Here is a 19,911-nt window from a genome sequence, read left to right as displayed (position 1 = left end):
TCTGACAGTGAAGAGGATTACAATTGTCAGATACTGGGACTGATATCTCAGAGTCAGCAACCATGTGGGCTAAAGAAGATTCAAAGGACCCCTGAATCTCTGTTGTAGCCCCTACTACTATGTTAATCTCCACATGTGTGAGGTGGTGAAAGGTCCCCTTTAACAGTATATATGCAGTATATACCTTGTCCTTCAGTACATCTTAAAATTTTAGCCCATGTCCCATTGCAATCCACTGACCTAAGATTTATCTGGGTTAGTGCATCTAATGGTCCTTCTCTCTCCTGTTTCCTGACTGCAGTTGCATGGTCCACACCACATAGGCGGCTAATCTCGGGGGAGGGGGGGTTGCACAGATTGCTATGGAAGCTACTCATGGTTAGAAGTTACACAGTTGTAATGATAGAGATGAAGGTGCAGCCTTGTTGCTTTACACTGATAATTTTTTTAGGTTTTGGAGAATATAGTGAACAGGATCATCACACTGTCTTCCCGGCAGGCAGAGATGATCCAGTCTCCTAGCTACCCATGTGTTACTCTCCTGACGCATCATGGATAGCGTAAAAATCACAGATATTATCTGTGTGCTGTCTGTTTCTTTCAAGAACCCATTGGCTTCTATCAGTAAGTCTAGTCTGGATAGGATGTGCTGTGGGTTTCTCTGATCGGATCACCCCCTGTTTGGGTCCACATATGTGGGGGACCTCCTTTGACTTCTATGTCTCTATCAGGTGAATATGCTCTTACAAAGATACAAGCAAACAAATAAAGCTATTACACAAGTACCACATCTGTATTTTTTAAAATGTTTTTATACAAAGCAAAACCTGTCACACGTCTCGTTTTGATTCTTAATCCCAACCCTCCGGACACAGATGCGTCAAAAGAATTTCTTGGACGTCCTCCTGAATATCAGACAAAACTAGTTACAAATATAACACTCCACACGTGCACTTTTATCCCTGAGCAGAAGACAAAAATACAGTGTGCATTTAATGCAACGTCCTGTGGTCAGACAGAAAGGAGCTGATAGTCCTGCACCAACACCTCAAAAGTCAAAACAACATAGTGTATAGGTTCCTCCGCTACAACATTGTGTGATATTCAATGTGAATGTAAAGGGAACCGGTCTCCAGTCATGTCATTTGTATCTAGTGGTAGATTCCATTTTAGAGTAATTTCAGTACTTTATACAAATTAAGTTTCACATTACCTGGCTCCCTGCCAATATCGTGTGGCGGGACCCAGGAGAGGGGCAACCTGTGTCATTCTCCTCTCCTACACACTAATCCAGCTCCCTCCCCAATTCCTGTCATGTGCATTAAGCAGGCAGGGGAGGAAGCATGCATGAGAAGATACAGGTTGCTGGTAGGGAGCCGGGTAATGTGACATAAACTTATATTAAGTTCTGGAATCAGCACAAAATAGGCTATTGGAACCTGTCAGCAGCTAAAAATGACAGGTGACCTGGTGACAGGTTCCCTTTAAGAAATCATGTCCTCCGGTCCGAGTACAAATAATTTCCACAAAATTATGAGGGGTTCTGGAGCTGTTAATGGAGTCCCTCAGACTCATTTGCATAATTGTGAAAGCCTTTAAAAAAAAACAGGGCATAAGAAACCAAAAAAAAGAGCAGATCCTGGTGGTAGATTTCATTAAAAGGAACACTCCTACTTAGGACACAAGTATTTCACCATTTTTATGTATAGATAAACCCAAGGGGACATTAGGGGTGTGGGCAAAGAAAGCATATTATCCCGATCCAGGTCCCTGCAGCTTACGGTTTACGGTACTGCGTCCAGCCAGAGGTTCTAGAGGGTCACGGGATGCGCTTCAACCAATTAGTTACTTCCTCGGACTGTAGAACACCATTTCCTTGACCACGGGAAGGCCACTTCCTTTGATGTCCCTAGGTTACAAGGAGGACGCTCATTGGCCAAAGCAGGTCCCATAACCCTTCCCCCAGAATTTCTGGCCGTAGGCAGTGGCGGAATCTTAAGTCACATGTCTGACAACAGAGTGCAGGTTGTCTGTTTCCAAGGGCGACTGGAAGAATTTTGAAGGCAGCTATGTGTTATAAGGAAACCACACATCTGATACATGTCATGCCCAGGAGGTAATGGAAAGGTCCTCATTTATTGGAACAAAGTGGAGGAGGGGTATCTGCGAACCAATCAGATTTCAGTTTTTTACTATCCAGTGCGGAATATAACTGGAATGTAGAACCCTTAAGTTCTGCGTAGAAGACTCAATAGTTTGTTTTTAAAATGAGACTTCTCTTCCCCACATGCCAAGTTACCAGCAGAACCTCAGAGGGGCGTTCTTGCCCCTATGACAACACTTCGAGCAACACCTCACACGTTCATTTTAGGATATCCTTAAATCTTGGTACCTGAAGACTGGAGCTGAGAACCACTGGTCTAAACTAATATAATAATACTAAGGAATTCTCTCTGCTGCAGACTAGGACCACTGTGAACCAGCATATTTTTTGGGTGGGACACCACCAGTTTTTACGTAAGGAGCCTATAAGTATAGCCGATAACCGCTCTGTCAGTTTTCAATAAAAAAATGCAAATCTCAATGAAAAAAAAAAAAAACTTCTAGATTGCCTATAAAAATGTCTGACTTCATTCTTATATAAGTGCAAAAAACAAAGGCCACGTTGTCCTGTGGTCTCCACGTTATTCATCCTTGGTGGTTCTGAACTCCGGCATGCTCCAGACTCTACGGTTAGGCTCCACTTCCCGCTCCACATCCTCAGAGATGGTCTTAATGTCACTTATGAATGGGTAGATTCTGGCTCGGGACTTGAAGGTGGTGAGGGACATGCTCATGGCTCTCTTGGTGTTCCACTGTCGGGCAAGTTTCTTTGCATCTTCTTCTTCTTTCATTTTCTCAGAAGCTTCTTGAAGAACAGCCCGGAAGAGACGGGGAACCTCATGGACATCTGGTTCATACTCTGCCACCATTTGCCGGAATCTGGGGGAAAAAATAGAGATCATTAGGGTTAAACCGGAAAATTATAGATTCTCAATCTTAATACGTTGAGTGTTTCCAGAATTTTTCCAAACACACTCCAATAATCTGGTCTCCTCCTGTTGTGAAGCTTGTCCAGTTTAGCCAAGTCCCATTTGCCAAAAATATGCTCTGGGGGTCTCTATATTATTATCTGCTCTAGGGTCTCCGGTAAAATTTTTATCTGCTCTGGGGTCCCCAGTACTATTATTTTCTGCTCTGGGGTTTCCATTAATATTATTATCTGCTCTGGGGACTCCACACGTACTGTCTGCTCTGAATGCAGTATTTGGCCTCTGGGGTGGTATTTAGTGATGTGCTCTGGTCATTTCTGGGGTGGCATTTTGTGCTGTACTGTGGTTGTTGGTGCATCTAGGGAGGTGGTTACTGTTGTGGCAACTTAACATTAAGTGGTACGACAATGTGGTTCTCCCTGGACTAAATTCTGATATTAGGAAAGAACCAGACATATAAAGGAAATTTTTTTTTATAATTTATTGTTTTTGCTTCCGTTTTTGCGAGATTTTATAGTAGCTCCGACTCCACCAAAATGGTCACCGATTGCGACTCCAACTCCACAGATCTGCTCACAAGTTCATTGATTCACGAGACTCTTTTTTTGTACGTATCTTCTCTTCACAGTATAACGTGATAAATTGATATTATGAGTCTGTATAAAGAATCATACAGTAAATTTTGTGTTTGCTGAGCTATGGACATTGTCAGTTATGGAGAATTTGACGATTTCCACATAGAAAATGAGTTGCAGATTTACTAATCTCTACTATTCTTGTGTAAAAATATAAAGAATAGATGAAATCTCTAGACTTGTGGCTAACTCTCTACCACCTATTGTATGGCTTATTTTGGACACAAATTTTTACTCAATTTGGATGCATAGTTTAGTATCCCAAACTTCACCTTTGCACCATTTTTGCTATGTAAATTGGTGATACCACTTTAAGGTTCATGCCCTGCTAGGACCACCCCTAAGTCCTGTGCTCAGTTATTATGCACACCTCCCAGTTTTTGAGCTGGAGAAAGAGGGACAAAAAGTCCCTCCTTTTTTTTCAGAAACTACACCCATTGTCCTGCCACCTGCCCCATCCCCAAACATAGTATAATATCGCCCTTAATTGCCCCCACATAGGATACTGCCCCCTTTCTATGCCCAACCACCCTATGGACCTATATAATACCCCACAGTCCAACTCTGCAACACATAATGCCCCCTCTTTAATTTTATCCTGCTTTAATTTTATCCTTACTTTTGTGGCCTCCTGTTCTCAATCTCCCTCATATTGTGGTCTCCTGTCCTCCATCTCCATCATATTGTGGCCTCCTGTCCTCCATCTCCATCATATTGTGGCCTCCTGTCCTCCATCTCCATCATATTGTGGCTCCCTGTTCTCAATATCCCTCATATTGTGGTCTCCTGTCCTCTCACATATTGTGGGACCCCTCTGCTCATATTGTGGCATCTTGTCCTCCATGATTCCTCTTATATTTGCAACATCCCCCACTGGGGCCTAGCCTCTTCTTGGGGCCTGGAGACAGCCAGGGCCCGGAATACTGGAGTGGCTGGCGGTTGCGGCCTAGGCACGCTAGTGTCACGGTGCTTGGTAAGGGGACAGGAGCGCTGTCCTACAGCCTGGCAGGTCTCCAGGAGGTGGTGTTGGCAAGAAATGATGAGGGAGAGACTGCTGTAGTAGTTCTCCCTGGGGCAACCCTTTGGGGTCTGGAGTATGAGTCCCTGTGTAGTGGATAGGGTGCCCGTGATGGTGACAGCCGGAGTAGCAGGGACCAGACGGAGGCAGAGGTTGTACAAAAGTAACAACGACAGGAACGATAGATAACGTGCCAAACGAATCCTGACAATGGAAGCAGGCTGGGGGTGCACTTGGAGAGGGAACCACAGGGATTGATCATCAGCCTGGATGCAAGGGCAGGCTGGGAGGTAGCTGTGTCCTAGTAGGATGCTTCAGCTTGTCCTGGGTCACTTCAGATATCACCCTTGAAGGTAGGATGATACCCCTTTACTCTCACTAACTCCTCAGAGCCCTACTCTCTCACTGCTTGGTCTGACTACTCTGCCTCTGCTCACTAGGCTAGTCTCTAGAACTTTCCTGACCAGGGGTTTTATTACTCCGACTGGTCAGGTGGTAGTTACTCCTCCAATTGCATCCCAGCTTACAACACAATATTAGAACAGATGTGATTGGCTGATGGAAAGACATCACATTAAACAATTAACTCCTGCCTTCCCATGCAGATTCTACCGCTGCAGTGTTCCCCGTGTTATGTAGTGACCTGCTGTGGGGTTGATCAGACTCCACACAGGTTGCGAGCTACATATTAGGAACGTATTCGCAACAACTGCTCTGCCTTGCATTGGCAGGGGTGTTGCATATTGTAACACCCTTCCATTGTATTGTAGCCCCTTATCTTTTCCCTGTGTACGGTGCGGCATGTGTGTAACCGTACCATCGCCGGATATATACGCCCCCCTGAATCATGTGAATGCGGCATTAGAGTCATACCTAGGGGGTATGAGAGATATACAGATATGTGAAATAGATAAATATAAGACATACATAGATGGAGTGCGGCAGCCAAATGTCATTTAGAAAGATTTGGGGAGTCAGTGGGAGGCAGCAGCAGGGGCGTCAGGGGGTGGTGAGGTATATATTAAAAGGACGGATGCCCATTTATGACAGGATATTACTAGATTAAGGCCTATTGTATCCCTTTAAGAAATGGCGCTTTAATTTACAAAGCTTTGTATGTGTTTATGAGTGCATTTTGTTCATTTTTATTGGAGATCAGCAATTATAAGATGATCCGGTTTATTATATTTACAGGATTTATAATTTACGTCTCCTCGCATTTATTACCACGAATATACAAAATTAAGCTCTCGTCCCCAGGAAGTTACTGGCAGAATTAAATTACATCTTCAGGCCCCGGTTGTCATGGTGATGCTGACAATTTATAAACCACAATTTTGGCCGGAAGATTCGCAAGACAGAAAATTCTGGAATTAAAGATTGTTTACTAGAGATATAAATAGCCCCGTATTATTGAGACCTTCATCTTACATGTAAAGGGAGGCTATTATGTTGTCTCCTGACACTCCCAAAAATCTAGAGACGCAGCCACATATTATTTTAACAGACACAGCGCCACATGTTCTGTAGTGGCTGGGCCTGGTACTGCAGTTTTTGTAGGATTAAGCTGCCGACAGGGGCATAGCTATTGTGAGCACAGGGGTAAGACCAGGACAATTTGGATCCCAAGTTTAGTTCAGAGAGATAGTATTACACTTGTTACTTGTATTGGGGACAATGCAGAGCTGTGCCCAGGGAGAGAGGGCATGATGGTGCTATGAGTTGGTCCTGGAATTTAACGATACGTTAGTCAGTAATACACTTGTACCTTGAATGGTGGCCTAAGTAGAGTGTTGTCTAGTGTAGGATGTCAAGGAGGCACCAGGGGTTGGTGCCTGTAGTTGCCTAAAAGTAAGCCATTGGGTACCCAGCACCAACGTGAAGTAGCACCACTGGTACATAATGGTACAGGGTCATGATAAGAAATGGGAATGGGGTCAAAATATTAGGTATAGTAGGAAGGGACTGGTCTAAAGTTTCCTCGAAGGCCTAAAGTGTGGCACTACCTGTGCCTAATGGAGACATCAACGATCAATGGTCCCACAGTCAATGGTTTAGTTGGGGGCCAGGGCTGGCACCAGCACTGGGCGTACCTGGGCAAGTGCCGGGGCCCAGGGCTGCTGGGTGGGGGCCTAAATAAGGCTGTACATAAGGAATCCATGGGGTGAAGGGTTGTATCTAATGAAACCATAGAGGGTGAGGAGGGCTTTATATAAAAAAAAACATGAGGGGCTGTATATAAAATAACCATGATGGGGCTATACATGAAATAACCATGAGGGGGCTGTATATAAAATAACCATGATGGGGCTGTATATAAAAAAAACATGAGGGGGCTGTATATAAAATAACCATGAGGGGCTGTATATAAAATGCCCATGAGGGGGCTGTATATAAAATAACCATGAGGGGCTGTATATAAAATGCCCATGAGGGGGCTGTATATAAAATAACCATGAGGGGCTATATATAAAATAACCATGAGGGGCTGTATATAAAATGCCCATGAGGGGGCTGTATAAAAAATAACCATGAGGGGGCTGTATATAAAATAACCATGAGGGGGCTGTATAAAAAATAACCATGAGGGGGCTGTATATAAAATAACCATGAGGGGCTGTATATAAAATAACCATGAGGGGGCTGTATATAAAATAACCATGAGGGGGCTGTATATAAAATAACCATGAGGGGCTGTATATAAAATAACCATGAGGGGGCTGTATATAAAATAACCATGAGGAGGCTGTATATAAAATTACCATGAGGGGGCTGTATATAAAATAACCATGAGGAGGCTGTATATAAAATAACCATGAGGGGGCTGTATATAAAATAACCATGAGGGGGCTGTATAAAAAATAACCATGAGGGGGCTGTATATAAAATAACCATGAGGGGCTGTATATAAAATAACCATGAGGGGCTGTATATAAAATAACCATGAGGGGCTGTATATAAAATAACCATGAGGGGGCTGTATATAAAATATCCATGAGGGGCTGTATATAAAATAACCATGAGGGGCTGTAAATAAAATAACCATGATGGGGCTGTATATAAAATAACCATGAGGGGCTGTATATAAAATAACCATGAGGGGCTGTATATAAAATAACCATGAGGGGCTGTATATGAAATAACCATGAGGGGGCTGTATATGAAATAACCATGAGGGAGCTGTATATGAAATAACCATGAGGGGGCTGTATATGAAATAACCATGAGGGAGCTGTATATGAAATAACCATGATGGAGCTGTATATGAAATAACCATGAGGAGGCTGTATATAAAATAACCATGAGGGGGCTGTATATGAAATAACCATGAGGGAGCTGTATATGAAATAACCATGAGGGAGCTGTATATGAAATAACCATGAGGGAGCTGTATATGAAATAACCATGAGGGGGCTGTATATGAAATAACCATGAGGGAGCTGTATATGAAATAACCATGAGGGAGCTGTATATAAAATAACCATGAGGGGCTGTATATGAAATAACCATGAGGGGGCTGTATATGAAATAACCATGAGGGGGCTGTATATGAAATAACCATGAGGGAGCTGTATATGAAATAACCATGAGGAGGCTGTATATGAAATAACCATGAGGGAGCTGTATATGAAATAACCATGAGGGGGCTGTATATAAAATAACCACGAGGGGCTGTATATGAAATAACCATGAGGGAGCTGTATATGAAATAACCATGAGGAGGCTGTATATAAAATAACCATGAGGGGGCTGTATATAAAATAACCATGAGGAGGCTGTATATAAAATAACCATGAGGGGGCTGTATATAAAATAACCATGAGGGGGCTGTATATAAAATAACCATGAGGGGGCTGTATATAAAATAACCATGAGGGGGCTGTATATAAAATAACAATGAGGGGGCTGTATATAAAATAACAATGAGGGGGCTGTATATAAAATAACCATGAGGGGGCTGTATATAAAATAACCATGAGGGGCTGTATATAAAATAACCATGAGGGGGCTGTATATAAAATAACAATGAGGGGGCTGTATATGAAATAACCATGAGGGGGCTGTATATAAAATAACCATGATGGGGCTGTATATAAAAAAAAACATGAGGGGTGTTTGATATGCACTAGGAATTATTTAGGGAACAGGAGACTGTTTTAGTTTCTGAATTTTGAGTTCACTACAAAGGGGCCCAATGAGGCTCTGTCGCCCAGGGGCCTACTGAAACCTGGAGCTGCCCCTGTTGGGCGCCATATGTATTCATAGTATAACAGATCTACAAGAGTATCAAAGCTGCAGTTATCAACTCGGACCATGATGCAGATGTGAACATAACCTAAAGAAACCTTGACTTTCAACCAGTTGTTGAGGGTCTTACCTGAGGATGACCGGTCCACAGTACGAGGGGTGGATTGTGCTGCACGAGTCCTCCAGCTGTAGCCTCTCCATGGGGCTGATGTCGTAGCTGTGTTTGGGGTAGCTGACCAGCCAGCTGTAGTCCACCCCTGTCTTAATCTTTCTGTATTCGTTCTCCTTCTCTCGCTGCTGCTTCTCGGCCTGCTTCATCTGCCAGCTCAGCTCCATCATCAGGGTCTCCACCACCATGTCAGCAGGATTCCTCTGAGAAAGTCTCAAGTTGGGCTCGTTCCATCTGAACCAGGAGGTCAACGCCATCTCTCAGCAGAGGTTCAACCTGGAAGAAAGGAATGGGTCGACATTATTATCAATTGTAAAATGCCATGAAGTTCTTAAAAGGATGGTAACATTCATAGAGCTGGTCAATATTATGGGGCAGAGGAACCATTAGGACCCCCTTGTGTGCTAAGGTATCTTGTGTAACTTCTGTCATTACATCCCAGTATATAGCTCCCTCTAGTGGCAGATATAAAAAGCTGGTATTTTATAATAGAACTATGTATATGTATTCTCAGAATGGAAAACTAGTGTCTCCTAGGACCCCAGTGATCACAAGAACCCCAAGTGTCCCATATAAATGGAGTGGTGATGCACATGTTTTACTTAGTCGCCTGGAGGTAATTACAAGAGATAGTCCCATTTTAGTGACTGGATCACACATAAGAGGTTTTCCAAAACACAGATGGGACTTCTCATGTCTGACATTTGTAAAATCAAATACCACCAAGGCGGTTCCAGGAGTGGTTCACCAGTTTCTTAAGCCTCTGGTCTCATCGGATCAGAAGTAAAGATGTGACACACATGGTGAATTCACTGGCCTCAACAGTTACCTGCCGTTCATTCAGGTTCAACTTCTAGCTGGGCTAAGCCATCACTGGCACAATGTACAGAATGTCATTACTTCCAGTCTGAATCCTCAGTGACTAGTGACCGAAAGTTCCTATTAAATTTATCTATATAAGTGCCTTGTTTATAGGGGCGCTTTCATATCTATTATCTATCTATTATCTATCTCATGATGACATTACTCATCGCATACAATCACATCTATATATAAATGTGTTTATACCTATAACCCCAACCCTCCCCCCTTGACAAAATCCGGCATCTGTTCCTGTGTGTATGACATCTCCAGGTCTAGACTTAACTTAGTTTACTAGACAGTGACAATGAGGTCTTTAAGCTTCTTTGTGGGTTAGCAGCATTTGCGTGTAGGGAGATTTTTCTCCAGGCAATTGGAGTTAATCCAGGATTTCCATATATAACTCAACTTTCTTTGATTTGGAAAAGTACTCTGTGCATAAACAAGTGTCTGAGAGCACCCTCCTGTGTATAAGAGAGCACTCCCCCATGTATGAGAGTGCCCCCCTATGTATGAGAGCAGCCCCATATGTATAAGAGAGCACTCCCCCATGTATGAGAAAACCCCCCTATGTATGCAAGCACCCCCCCCCCCGTGTATGAGAGCGCCCGCTGTGTATTAGAGAGTCCCCCTATGTATGAGAGCTCCCCCCTGTGTATGAGAGCGCCCCCTTTGTATGAGAGTGCCCCCCTATGTATGAGAGCGCCCCCTATGTATGAGAGCTCCCCCCTGTGTATGAGACAACCCCCTGTGTATGAGAGTGCCCCCTATATATGAGAGCGTCCCCCTATGTATGAGAGCTCCCCCCTGTGTATGAGAGCGCCCCCTGTGTATGAGAGTGCCCCCCTATGTATGAGAGCTCCCCCCTGTGTATGAGAGTGCCCCCTATATATGAGAGCTCCCCCTATGTATGAGAGCTCCCCCCTGTGTATGAGAGCGCCCCCTGTGTATGAGAGTGCCCCCCTATGTATGAGAGCTCCCCCCTGTGTATGAGAGTGCCCCCTATATATGAGAGCTCCCCCTGTGTATGAGAGTGCCCCCTATATATGAGAGCTCCCCCTGTGTATGAGAGTGCCCCCTGTGTATGAGAGCACTTCCCTGTGTATGAGAGCTCTCCCCTATGTATGAGAGCTTCCCCCTGTGTATGAGAGTGCCCCCTATATATGAGAGCGTCCCCCTATGTATGAGAGCTCCCCCCTGTGTATGAGAGCGCCCCCTGTGTATGAGAGTGCCCCCCTATGTATGAGAGTGCCCCCCTGTGTATGAGAGTGCCCCCTATATATGAGAGCTCCCCCTATGTATGAGAGCTCCCCCCTGTGTATGAGAGCGCCCCCTGTGTATGAGAGTGCCCCCCTATGTATGAGAGCTCCCCCCTGTGTATGAGAGTGCCCCCTATATATGAGAGCTCCCCCTGTGTATGAGAGTGCCCCCTATATATGAGAGCTCCCCCTGTGTATGAGAGTGCCCCCTGTGTATGAGAGCACTTCCCTGTGTATGAGAGCTCTCCCCTATGTATGAGAGCTTCCCCCTGTGTATGAGAGTGCCCCCTATATATGAGAGCGTCCCCCTATGTATGAGAGCTCCCCCCTGTGTATGAGAGCGCCCCCTGTGTATGAGAGTGCCCCCCTATGTATGAGAGCTCCCCCCTGTGTATGAGAGTGCCCCCTATATATGAGAGCTCCCCCTATGTATGAGAGCTCCCCCCTGTGTATGAGAGCGCCCCCTGTGTATGAGAGTGCCCCCCTATGTATGAGAGCTCCCCCCTGTGTATGAGAGTGCCCCCTATATATGAGAGCTCCCCCTGTGTATGAGAGTGCCCCCTATATATGAGAGCTCCCCCTGTGTATGAGAGTGCCCCCTGTGTATGAGAGCACTTCCCTGTGTATGAGAGCTCCCCCCTATGTATGAGAGCTTCCCCCTGTGTATGAGAGTGCCCCCTATATATGAGAGCTCCCCCTGTGTATGAGAGTGCCCCCTATATATGAGAGCTCCCCCTATATATGAGAGCTCCCCCTGTGTATGAGAGTGCCCCCTATATATGAGAGCTCCCCCTGTGTATGAGAGTGCCCTCTATATATGAGAGCACCTCCCTATTTATGAGATTGCCCCCTTATGTATGATGCTCCTGGGACCCCATGCAAAATCTTTATCAGGACGCCCACCTCACCTGATAAATTTTGTATAGCTCTGGGTCTGAGTGCGACAACATATCTGTACCCCTATAGTTCATCTGTATAAATATATCCTAATAGGATCCTAATAACCCATTAAACACTTTAATGTTGGGGGGCACCAGGATAACAACATTATTGGCTGATTACCCCTTAGATGCTGCGGGCAGTACACAGCTCCAACCCCGTCACACTAATGTAATATATACACTAATGCCATATATACAGCAGTGATGCCAGTAGAAATAGAACAAAGGCAAAAAAAACAAGCCCTCAGTTGAGAAAGTTTCAGCTCTAAGAAGGGGACAATAAAAAACACTAAATACAAATTGTTGAGTCATTCGTAGGTTAAACCTCCATTGTTGTTATATCTCCTCCAGGGTTACTCCAGATAGTATAGTGCTGCCAGCAGGAGATGTACACGTGGCACCAGCTCTGAGGCCACAGGGGAGGGTAAAAATAGAAGAGAAATATTGGAATCTGAATCTATGGGGAGCGACGATCTATGATAAGGATAACATAAGGATTAAGAGGCCTTCAAGGGGGATACAGAGGTCAGAACAGCACCTAACTGATTTTGTAGTTGGAATTGTCTTCAGATTTGACCCCATTAAGCTACCAACCCCCTCAGGTAGGGGCTGAAATGTCCTTTCCAGATTTCTCTCTTTTATGTGAAATCTCACCCTATAAAATCTCCTCTAAAGTCATGTGAAAATGAGCAGAGAACAGTCATATTTTTCATAAGATGAGTCAAGTTTAGAAGCTGCAGGGGGAGGGTTATTTCAGACACCCATATCTGTGGTTCTATAGCACATGCTGCTGGTGTCGTATTAAAGATAAAATATCATCAGCTTTATGGTTTTGTTAAATTAAAGTTAAGGACAAAGTAGGAAGTGTGAACTGCAGATATATATGTGTATCCAGTTATGTACCTCACAGAACCACAAGCCTGATGCTATCTTAAAGAGCGACGTCGCTATGGAAGGAAAGGGTTACAAATCCAGGACCATTCAGGTAGAGCGGAGATTTCGTGATTTGTCAGGGCGGTAATGTAGCGTGGCAGATCCGTGTCTGGCGGCAGGTGGCTCGCTGACGGATGACAGCTCCAGAAATCCTCATCGCTCGGGAAGATTAGTGTCTGACACATCTGCAGTCATGTCCCTAAAAGGGCTAATAGCTGCAAATCTGCAATCCGGTTCCACTTGTGTAAGGTCTGCCCCTAATTACCACGAATGACCCCATAATGTTTCTGGATTTCTGTGCCGTCAGTGACTTAGCAGCGACGGAGCTGAGTGAAAAGTTCACCCCCAACTCCTCAGCTGGAGCATCAATACCCAGGACGTAATATATCCCCCCGTATAGTAACAATTCCCCCATAAGGACAACCATAAAAACTGTTATGTAGCAGATTTAAAGGGGATGTCCTGGTTGATAAATTTTGCAGAGACTGGTGGTGATAGGTGGAATAAGGTAAGGTAAGTACCATTATTATAATCCTGTATTGTGATGTTCCTCTGTTATTTCTCCTGGAAATGTGTCAACCAACTGACAACTGGGTGTTAATATTTCACTGGTCGAAGGGGTGTGTCCCCAGCGCCTCCTGATGTCATCTCTGATTTGACAATGATAACACTACAGGAAACACCCTGTTGTCAGTTTATTTATAAGGTTTTAGTAAGAATTACAGAGGAACGACACAGAATTGTTATATTATGGACGATACAAGTGTTTTGTCAGGAGAGTATGCAAGTCACAGGATGAAGGATTGTAAGCCAAGAACTGACATACTGGTGTGTGCCCCCTTTGCCAGCATCCGCTCTTCTTTAAGCTTCCTTTTAAGAAAAAAAAAAGACTTTTAAAATTATGCAAATTAACCTCCTAGTCTCCAGACACCATTAACACCAGTATGTCAGTGTGCTTGGGTTACAATCTTTTATACTGGTGGTAGATGTCTTTGAACACTGAATCATTCAAGTTTTTTTTTTTTTTTTTTGGGGGGGGGGGGGTTTGAGGGGCTCTAATATAGCTGAAAAAAACACAAACTATGGGGGAGATTTATCAGAAGGTGTCTGAGAGAATAACTCTTCAAGTTGCCCATGGTAACCAATCAGAGCTCAGCTTTCATTTCCCCACAGTGGTTCATAAAATGAAAGTTGAACTCTGATTGGTTGCTACAGTTATGCTCTCAGATACTTCTGATAAATCTCCCTCTATTTCTGTAAAAATCATACAAAAATAATACAATGGGGCTCAGTAATCATAGGCCCTAATTGCACCAGTATATGATGCTGACCCTGCCGTCCGATTCTCACCAGATCTATAAGGAGGCTTCGGCCTCCTGATAACAAGTTGTGATAAATGGCCGCCCTCGTCTTTTATGAGGAGGAAATTTGTGTAAAAATTTTAAAAACTAATTGGGAATCGACTCTTTGACTACGCCTTTCCTTAAGGGGTTAATACAGAACATTTTGCGGACCTTGTAATTATCCATGTGGGAGGGGCTCCTTGTATTATAGTCTGTGTCATGTATCTGGCATGGAAAGGGCTGTTTGTAAGAGATGTGGCCCCCAGGGGCCATCCCGCCTGTCGTGCAGCGTCACTGAGGAGCGCAGGTGATTATTTCTCCATCTTCAGGGACCGCTAAATTAAAGGCGAGGACAAAGGATTAACAAGATAAACAACAGTTCACAAGGTACATACAGTATCTTCCAGCTCTATCACTGCCTCCAAAACAAGCCCCCTCCACCCCGGGCTAGAGATGAATCACATCGGACATCTCATTGCCCACATTCACAGACAAAATTTTGCTGCTCAAAAATGGAAAAAAAAATCTTTTAAGTCCTCTCTATGTCCAATGCAGGCATATGTGCTTCCATGGTAACAGACTACAAATAAACCTTATGTAGTCTGATTCTGCAGCCTTCTACCTATCCTCTATTACTTGCTACATTTACTTACTTATATTTATTTTTATTACCCACGACCTCATTCCTTCTAAAATCAACTTTTAAAATTATGCTAACCAGGGTAACCAGACTCACTGCTGTAGCTTCATAGTTTGTTACACTGTGCTCCCTCGGTACTCCTTCCTCCTTCTACCTTCTGCAATCTCACACATTGGAAGAGAGAGACATGCTCCTGCACAGTGTAACAGTCTGTGAAGCTACAGCATGGATGGGCTCTGGTAGCACCCCTTAGAAGCCTTCAGGTTCATTAGCATCATTTTAAAACATGATTTTAGAAGGAAGCAGGTCATGGATAACAAATATAAGAAGAATACCACAGTCACTGTGCCTGGTTCTACGTGTAAGTGTCACTATCATGATGGATTTTGATGGTGGGACATCCCTTTAAGGAAACCTGAGGCCTAGGTACATGGAAAGTCACACTCTTCATTTTCTTCTGTTCATATGAGGGCTTGCTTTTGCAAGGTAAGCTTTATTTTTTACTAGCACAAATTTAATTGAAAATGTCTTGTTTTTTTATTTTTCATTTATATGAGGTCTTGTTTTTTATTATATGAGGTCTAATTTTTTGAGGGATGAGTTTAGGTTTTCAGTGGTATCATTCCAGGTTACATGCATCCTTTTGATCTTTTTACATTCAGTTTTTAGGAAAGATGGATGTGCAAATATTTTGTTCTGGAACATCTGCCGTTTTATATTTACACTGATCTGTCTGTGGGTCAAATAATGTGATAATTGCAGTGTACAGTGATACTGGATATATAGGGCCAGCGCTAACACTGGGCATACCTGGGCAAGTGCCGGGGCCCAGAGCTGCTGGGGGGCCCACATAAGTTTGTACATAAGGGAACGAGGGGGGCTTTATACAAAATAACCATGGGGGGGCTGTTTGGTTTGATAAACTAGGGAATATTTTAGGGCACTGGAGACCATTTTAGTGTCTGTCAACATTTTGAAAGCCGCTACGTTCACTGCAAAGGGGCCCAATGCGGCTCTGTCGCCCAGGGGCCTACTGAGACCTGGAGCCGACCCTGTGGATATACATCAATTCACATTGGCAGGATTATAAGTTACTATCATTTAGGACATTTCTTTTGAAATTCAGGATTGTTGGCCACTATGTGCAAAATTGGAAGGGATAAAAGTTAAAAAACTTCCCATCTTCTAATATCTTATAGTTTTGGAGACGATTCTATGGTGCAATAAGCTATAAACAGCTAAAAATTGACCCTGAGCCACACACATAGGAATAATCACCCCTCTTCATAGCCTCTCGTACCCTAAGGCTTCCTGGCACATACCTGTGGTTGGCCGAGGACCCAAGCCTTACCAGGAACCATCATCTACCCGTCCCCCTGGCATCTCCCCTGTGTCTTGTTGAGCCTGTTCCTCTGTGCAGGTTCTTATTCTAGTCTAGCAGCATTTATCCTGTAATATCTGCACATACTGACGTTATTGTTACCCATTTGTGTATTGTTCATTTCCTCTCTGTAAATATTTCATGTGAGCTTATTATAGAATATACAGGAACGTGCCATTTTGAGGATACGAGCCGTCGGCTCCCAGCTTCACCAATCTACCCACAGGGTACTGCTATCAGGGGATTATCAGGTGAAATATCATCCGCAGGGGCAGATAAAGGCTGCCATGGAATATTACAGCCCCTACAAGTCTGGAATCACTTCCTACATCTGGTACTAGAATCAGCTTCTTTCAATTTCTGAGGGTCATGAACTGAGTGCCTCTTACATGGCATCTAACCGTCCTATAAATGTGAATCAGGCAGTGGTGACCCACATAGGGCACCTCTGCTCTTCTCACACCCCTTCGGAGTAGACACTTATCCCCTCTCCTATGGGATAACTACTCTTTCCTGTGTTTAGCCCATTCAACATTAAGAAACCACCCAGAATATTTGGGGCTATCTAAAGATATTAAAGGAAATCTACCATCAAAATCCATCCTGATAAACCAGGGACATTACTCATAGATCCAGGCACTGTGACCGTGATAATCTTCATATATATATGTTATCCATGGCCTCCTTCCTTCTACAATCAATTTTTAAAACTATGAGCCTGGGGTTGTTACCAGAGCCCTTCTTTGCTGCAGCTTCACGGGCTGTTACACTGTCTCCCCATTACCCTGTTCCTTCAGCACTTTTCCCCTTCCTATATCTGATGTAATCTCACTACAGCAGAGAAAATTTCAGCACACACTAAGAGGGGAGTGTTCCTGCACAGTGTAGCAGCCTGAAAAGCTACAGCATGCAGGGGCTTTGGTAACACCCCTCAGAGCCCTTCTAGCTCATTAGCATAATATTAAAAGTTTATATTAGAAGGAAGGAGGTTATCCATAATAATGGAGGGAATGGAGGGGGGATTTGTATATATTAAAACTTGAATATTACATCTTTGTATAATGTAATTGACTTTAGATCATTAAATAAGTAAAAAAGGCAATTTTATCGGAATTGTATCGCTCACCTTTAAACCTATGTACAAATGTATGATCAAGTGCGTCTATATAGCAGTGGCACCAACAAACCTTATTAACCATTATATATCCATATGGATAACACAAGTATCAGTGTGTATTAACCCCTTAGAGTAGATATAACACCCGAGATCAGCGATCAGAGCAGGATTATCACTGTATCTACTCTATGATGCCGTTACGACACTATGGGGGTCATTTATCCTATTTCCTTTTTTCTTGAGCTCTTTTTGCGCCTTTTGTGAGTCTATTTTTTGCACCAGATTTGTCTTTGTGTTATATAAGTTTTTATTTTTGCGCTTTATTAGGCGCAATTTTGTTGCGCAAATAACACCATCGCCTTTCCTAAGCACGGTTATGACTGGCGTGTTATAGCGCAATTATTTGCAGCCATATAGGCGGAAATCAATGTTGAATAAACAGAAACAGAAATACAAAGACAAATTAGGCGCAAACCAGGAAACGAACATTTGGCAAACTGCTATAAAAAGGCACAAAAAATTGTGCAAGTACCCAAATGCACTTAAAAAGTTACTAAAATACAACCAAAAGAGGCACATCCGACTACAATAAATGACCCCCTATATGGCCACCTATATAATGCCCTCATTAGCCGCACTGTAATTTGTACATCCCCTTTATAGCCACATACAGAAAGACAATTAAAGAAGGTAAAACCAGATACATATCGCCAAGTGTAGCCGCCACAATGAACGTATCATAATGAAGTTGTCCCAATTAATGTAATGAATAACACAGAACCAGAAGCTTAGAACAACTTGACCTATTTCCAACCACAAGAAGCGCAGTACATGGTCCCCGATCTCTTCTACAAAAATGCAGAAAAAAAACTTATGGCAGTTTCTTAAAACCGAAGACTTTCAAATTGTAGCGATTTTGTAAAAAAAAAAAAAAATTACAATAAATTTCAAATTGAATTTAAAGAAAAAACACATAAATATTGGGAATGTTCCACTCACTTGTGATAGTGACGGTGATGAAGAAGAGGATGAGGCTCCCTCCAGGGTCAGGAGCACAGACCTGGCAGCTTCTCGGGTTCTGGCACAGAATTTGCAGGGATCTTTAGTCGGACATGACCGTGAGTCTTGTGAAGACAAGGTACAAGATGCTCGGGTTATAACACAGCATCTCCAGACTCTGGCAAGGACCTGCGCTCAGGCTGTGTGCGCTGTGGGACCCCCTTGTGGATTTGGAGTAGTCACCGGGTGAGTCAGCTGAGAAATACTGTGTAGTCTCATGCAGATTAGTGTTGGGCAGGGAGGAGTGTGACTGGGGCATAACCCACAATGTGCCCTCCTCTGTAGTGCCCCAGATACCAGTTATATAACACATTTGTATTATAATAGTTCTGATTAGTGATGTGATCCCTTAAAGGGGATGTCCTGTTTTTTTTTTTGTTTGTTTTTAATTGACAACTTAAACAACTATCTGTATGGACTTTCTGTGAGATTTATAGAACAGCATCAGACTCCCAGGCTTATAGTTTGCTGCAATGTATCAGTGCAAGTTATTGTTTTGCTCCCGTAGGATACAAATGTAACAAACTCTCAGCTGTGAGTATTTTTTACCAGAGTGGGTTTTCAGGCTCTGGATGTTTGGGCGGTATCACATTAGTCTACGGTACGGTACGTCGGCTCTGCTGCATATGGGGGAAACAAGAACTCAATATCAATATTAGGAAAGAGTTGGTGATCACTGAATGATCATAGACTAATGTGAAACTGCCCTTAAAGGGATGCTCCAAGTGACAGAAAACAGACTATAGGAAAAATACAATACAAATACAATATTTTTATACGAAGGTGAAGTTTGAAATCTTTGTAAAAGCATTTCTACAAATATCATGTCACTTGATGTACATTGTGTATTATCCCTGCACTGTGACATCACTGTATTATCCCTGCACTGTGACATCACTGTGTGTATTATCCATGTACTGTGACATCACTGTGTGTATTATCCATGTACTGTGACATCACTGTGTGTATTATCCTGTACTGTGACATCACTGTGTGTATTATCCTGTACTGTGACATCACTGTGTGTATTATCCCTGTACTGTGACACCACTGTGTGTATTATCCTGTACTGACACCACTGTGTGTATTATCTCTGTACTGTGACATCACTGTGTGTATTATCCCTGGACTGTAACATCAATGTGTGTATTATCCCTGTACTGTGACATCACTGTGTGTATATTATCCCTGTACTGTGACATCACTGTGTGTATTAGCCATGTACTGTGACATCGCTGTGTGTATTATCCCTGTACTGTGACATCACTGTGTGTA

The 19,911-nt window shown here is 43.4% G+C and overlaps 1 protein-coding gene across 2 annotated transcripts; it reads right to left on the bottom strand.

Annotated features, from left to right (window-relative positions):
• Positions 1-774: 774 nt before the first annotated feature.
• On the bottom strand, positions 775-18,851 carry RD3 (RD3 regulator of GUCY2D). Of its 2 annotated transcripts, none has more exons than XM_072140177.1 (3): positions 18,577-18,851; positions 9,064-9,378; positions 775-2,982 (listed from the first exon to the last, which is right to left on the bottom strand). In XM_072140177.1, the coding sequence occupies exons 2-3, from the start codon at positions 9,357-9,359 to the stop codon at positions 2,685-2,687; spliced, it is 594 nt and encodes a 197-aa protein (XP_071996278.1). In that variant the 5' UTR covers positions 9,360-9,378; positions 18,577-18,851; the 3' UTR covers positions 775-2,684. The 2 variants fall into 2 exon arrangements, with proteins under 2 accessions (XP_071996278.1, XP_071996279.1); XM_072140178.1 differs by lacking the exon at positions 18,577-18,851 and adding an exon at positions 13,618-13,646.
• Between the last annotated feature and the right edge of the window lie 1,060 nt (positions 18,852-19,911).

The sequence above is a fragment of the Engystomops pustulosus genome, chromosome 3 (genome assembly GCF_040894005.1).
Source record: "Engystomops pustulosus chromosome 3, aEngPut4.maternal, whole genome shotgun sequence".
NCBI classification, from domain to species: domain Eukaryota; kingdom Metazoa; phylum Chordata; class Amphibia; order Anura; family Leptodactylidae; genus Engystomops; species Engystomops pustulosus.
This window is presented reverse-complemented; position numbering and strand designations above follow the sequence as displayed.

What these genes read in the sequence shown, in the direction of transcription:
- RD3 (XM_072140177.1), bottom strand. Translation starts at nt 9,359, where the DNA reads ATGGCGTTGACCTCCTGGTTCAGATGGAACGAGCCCAACTTGAGACTT. An exon ending in TGTGGACCGGTCATCCTCAG is followed by an intron (nt 2,983 to 9,063) that starts GTAAGACCCTCA and finishes TTTTTCCCCCAG; the next exon opens with ATTCCGGCAAATGGTGGCAG.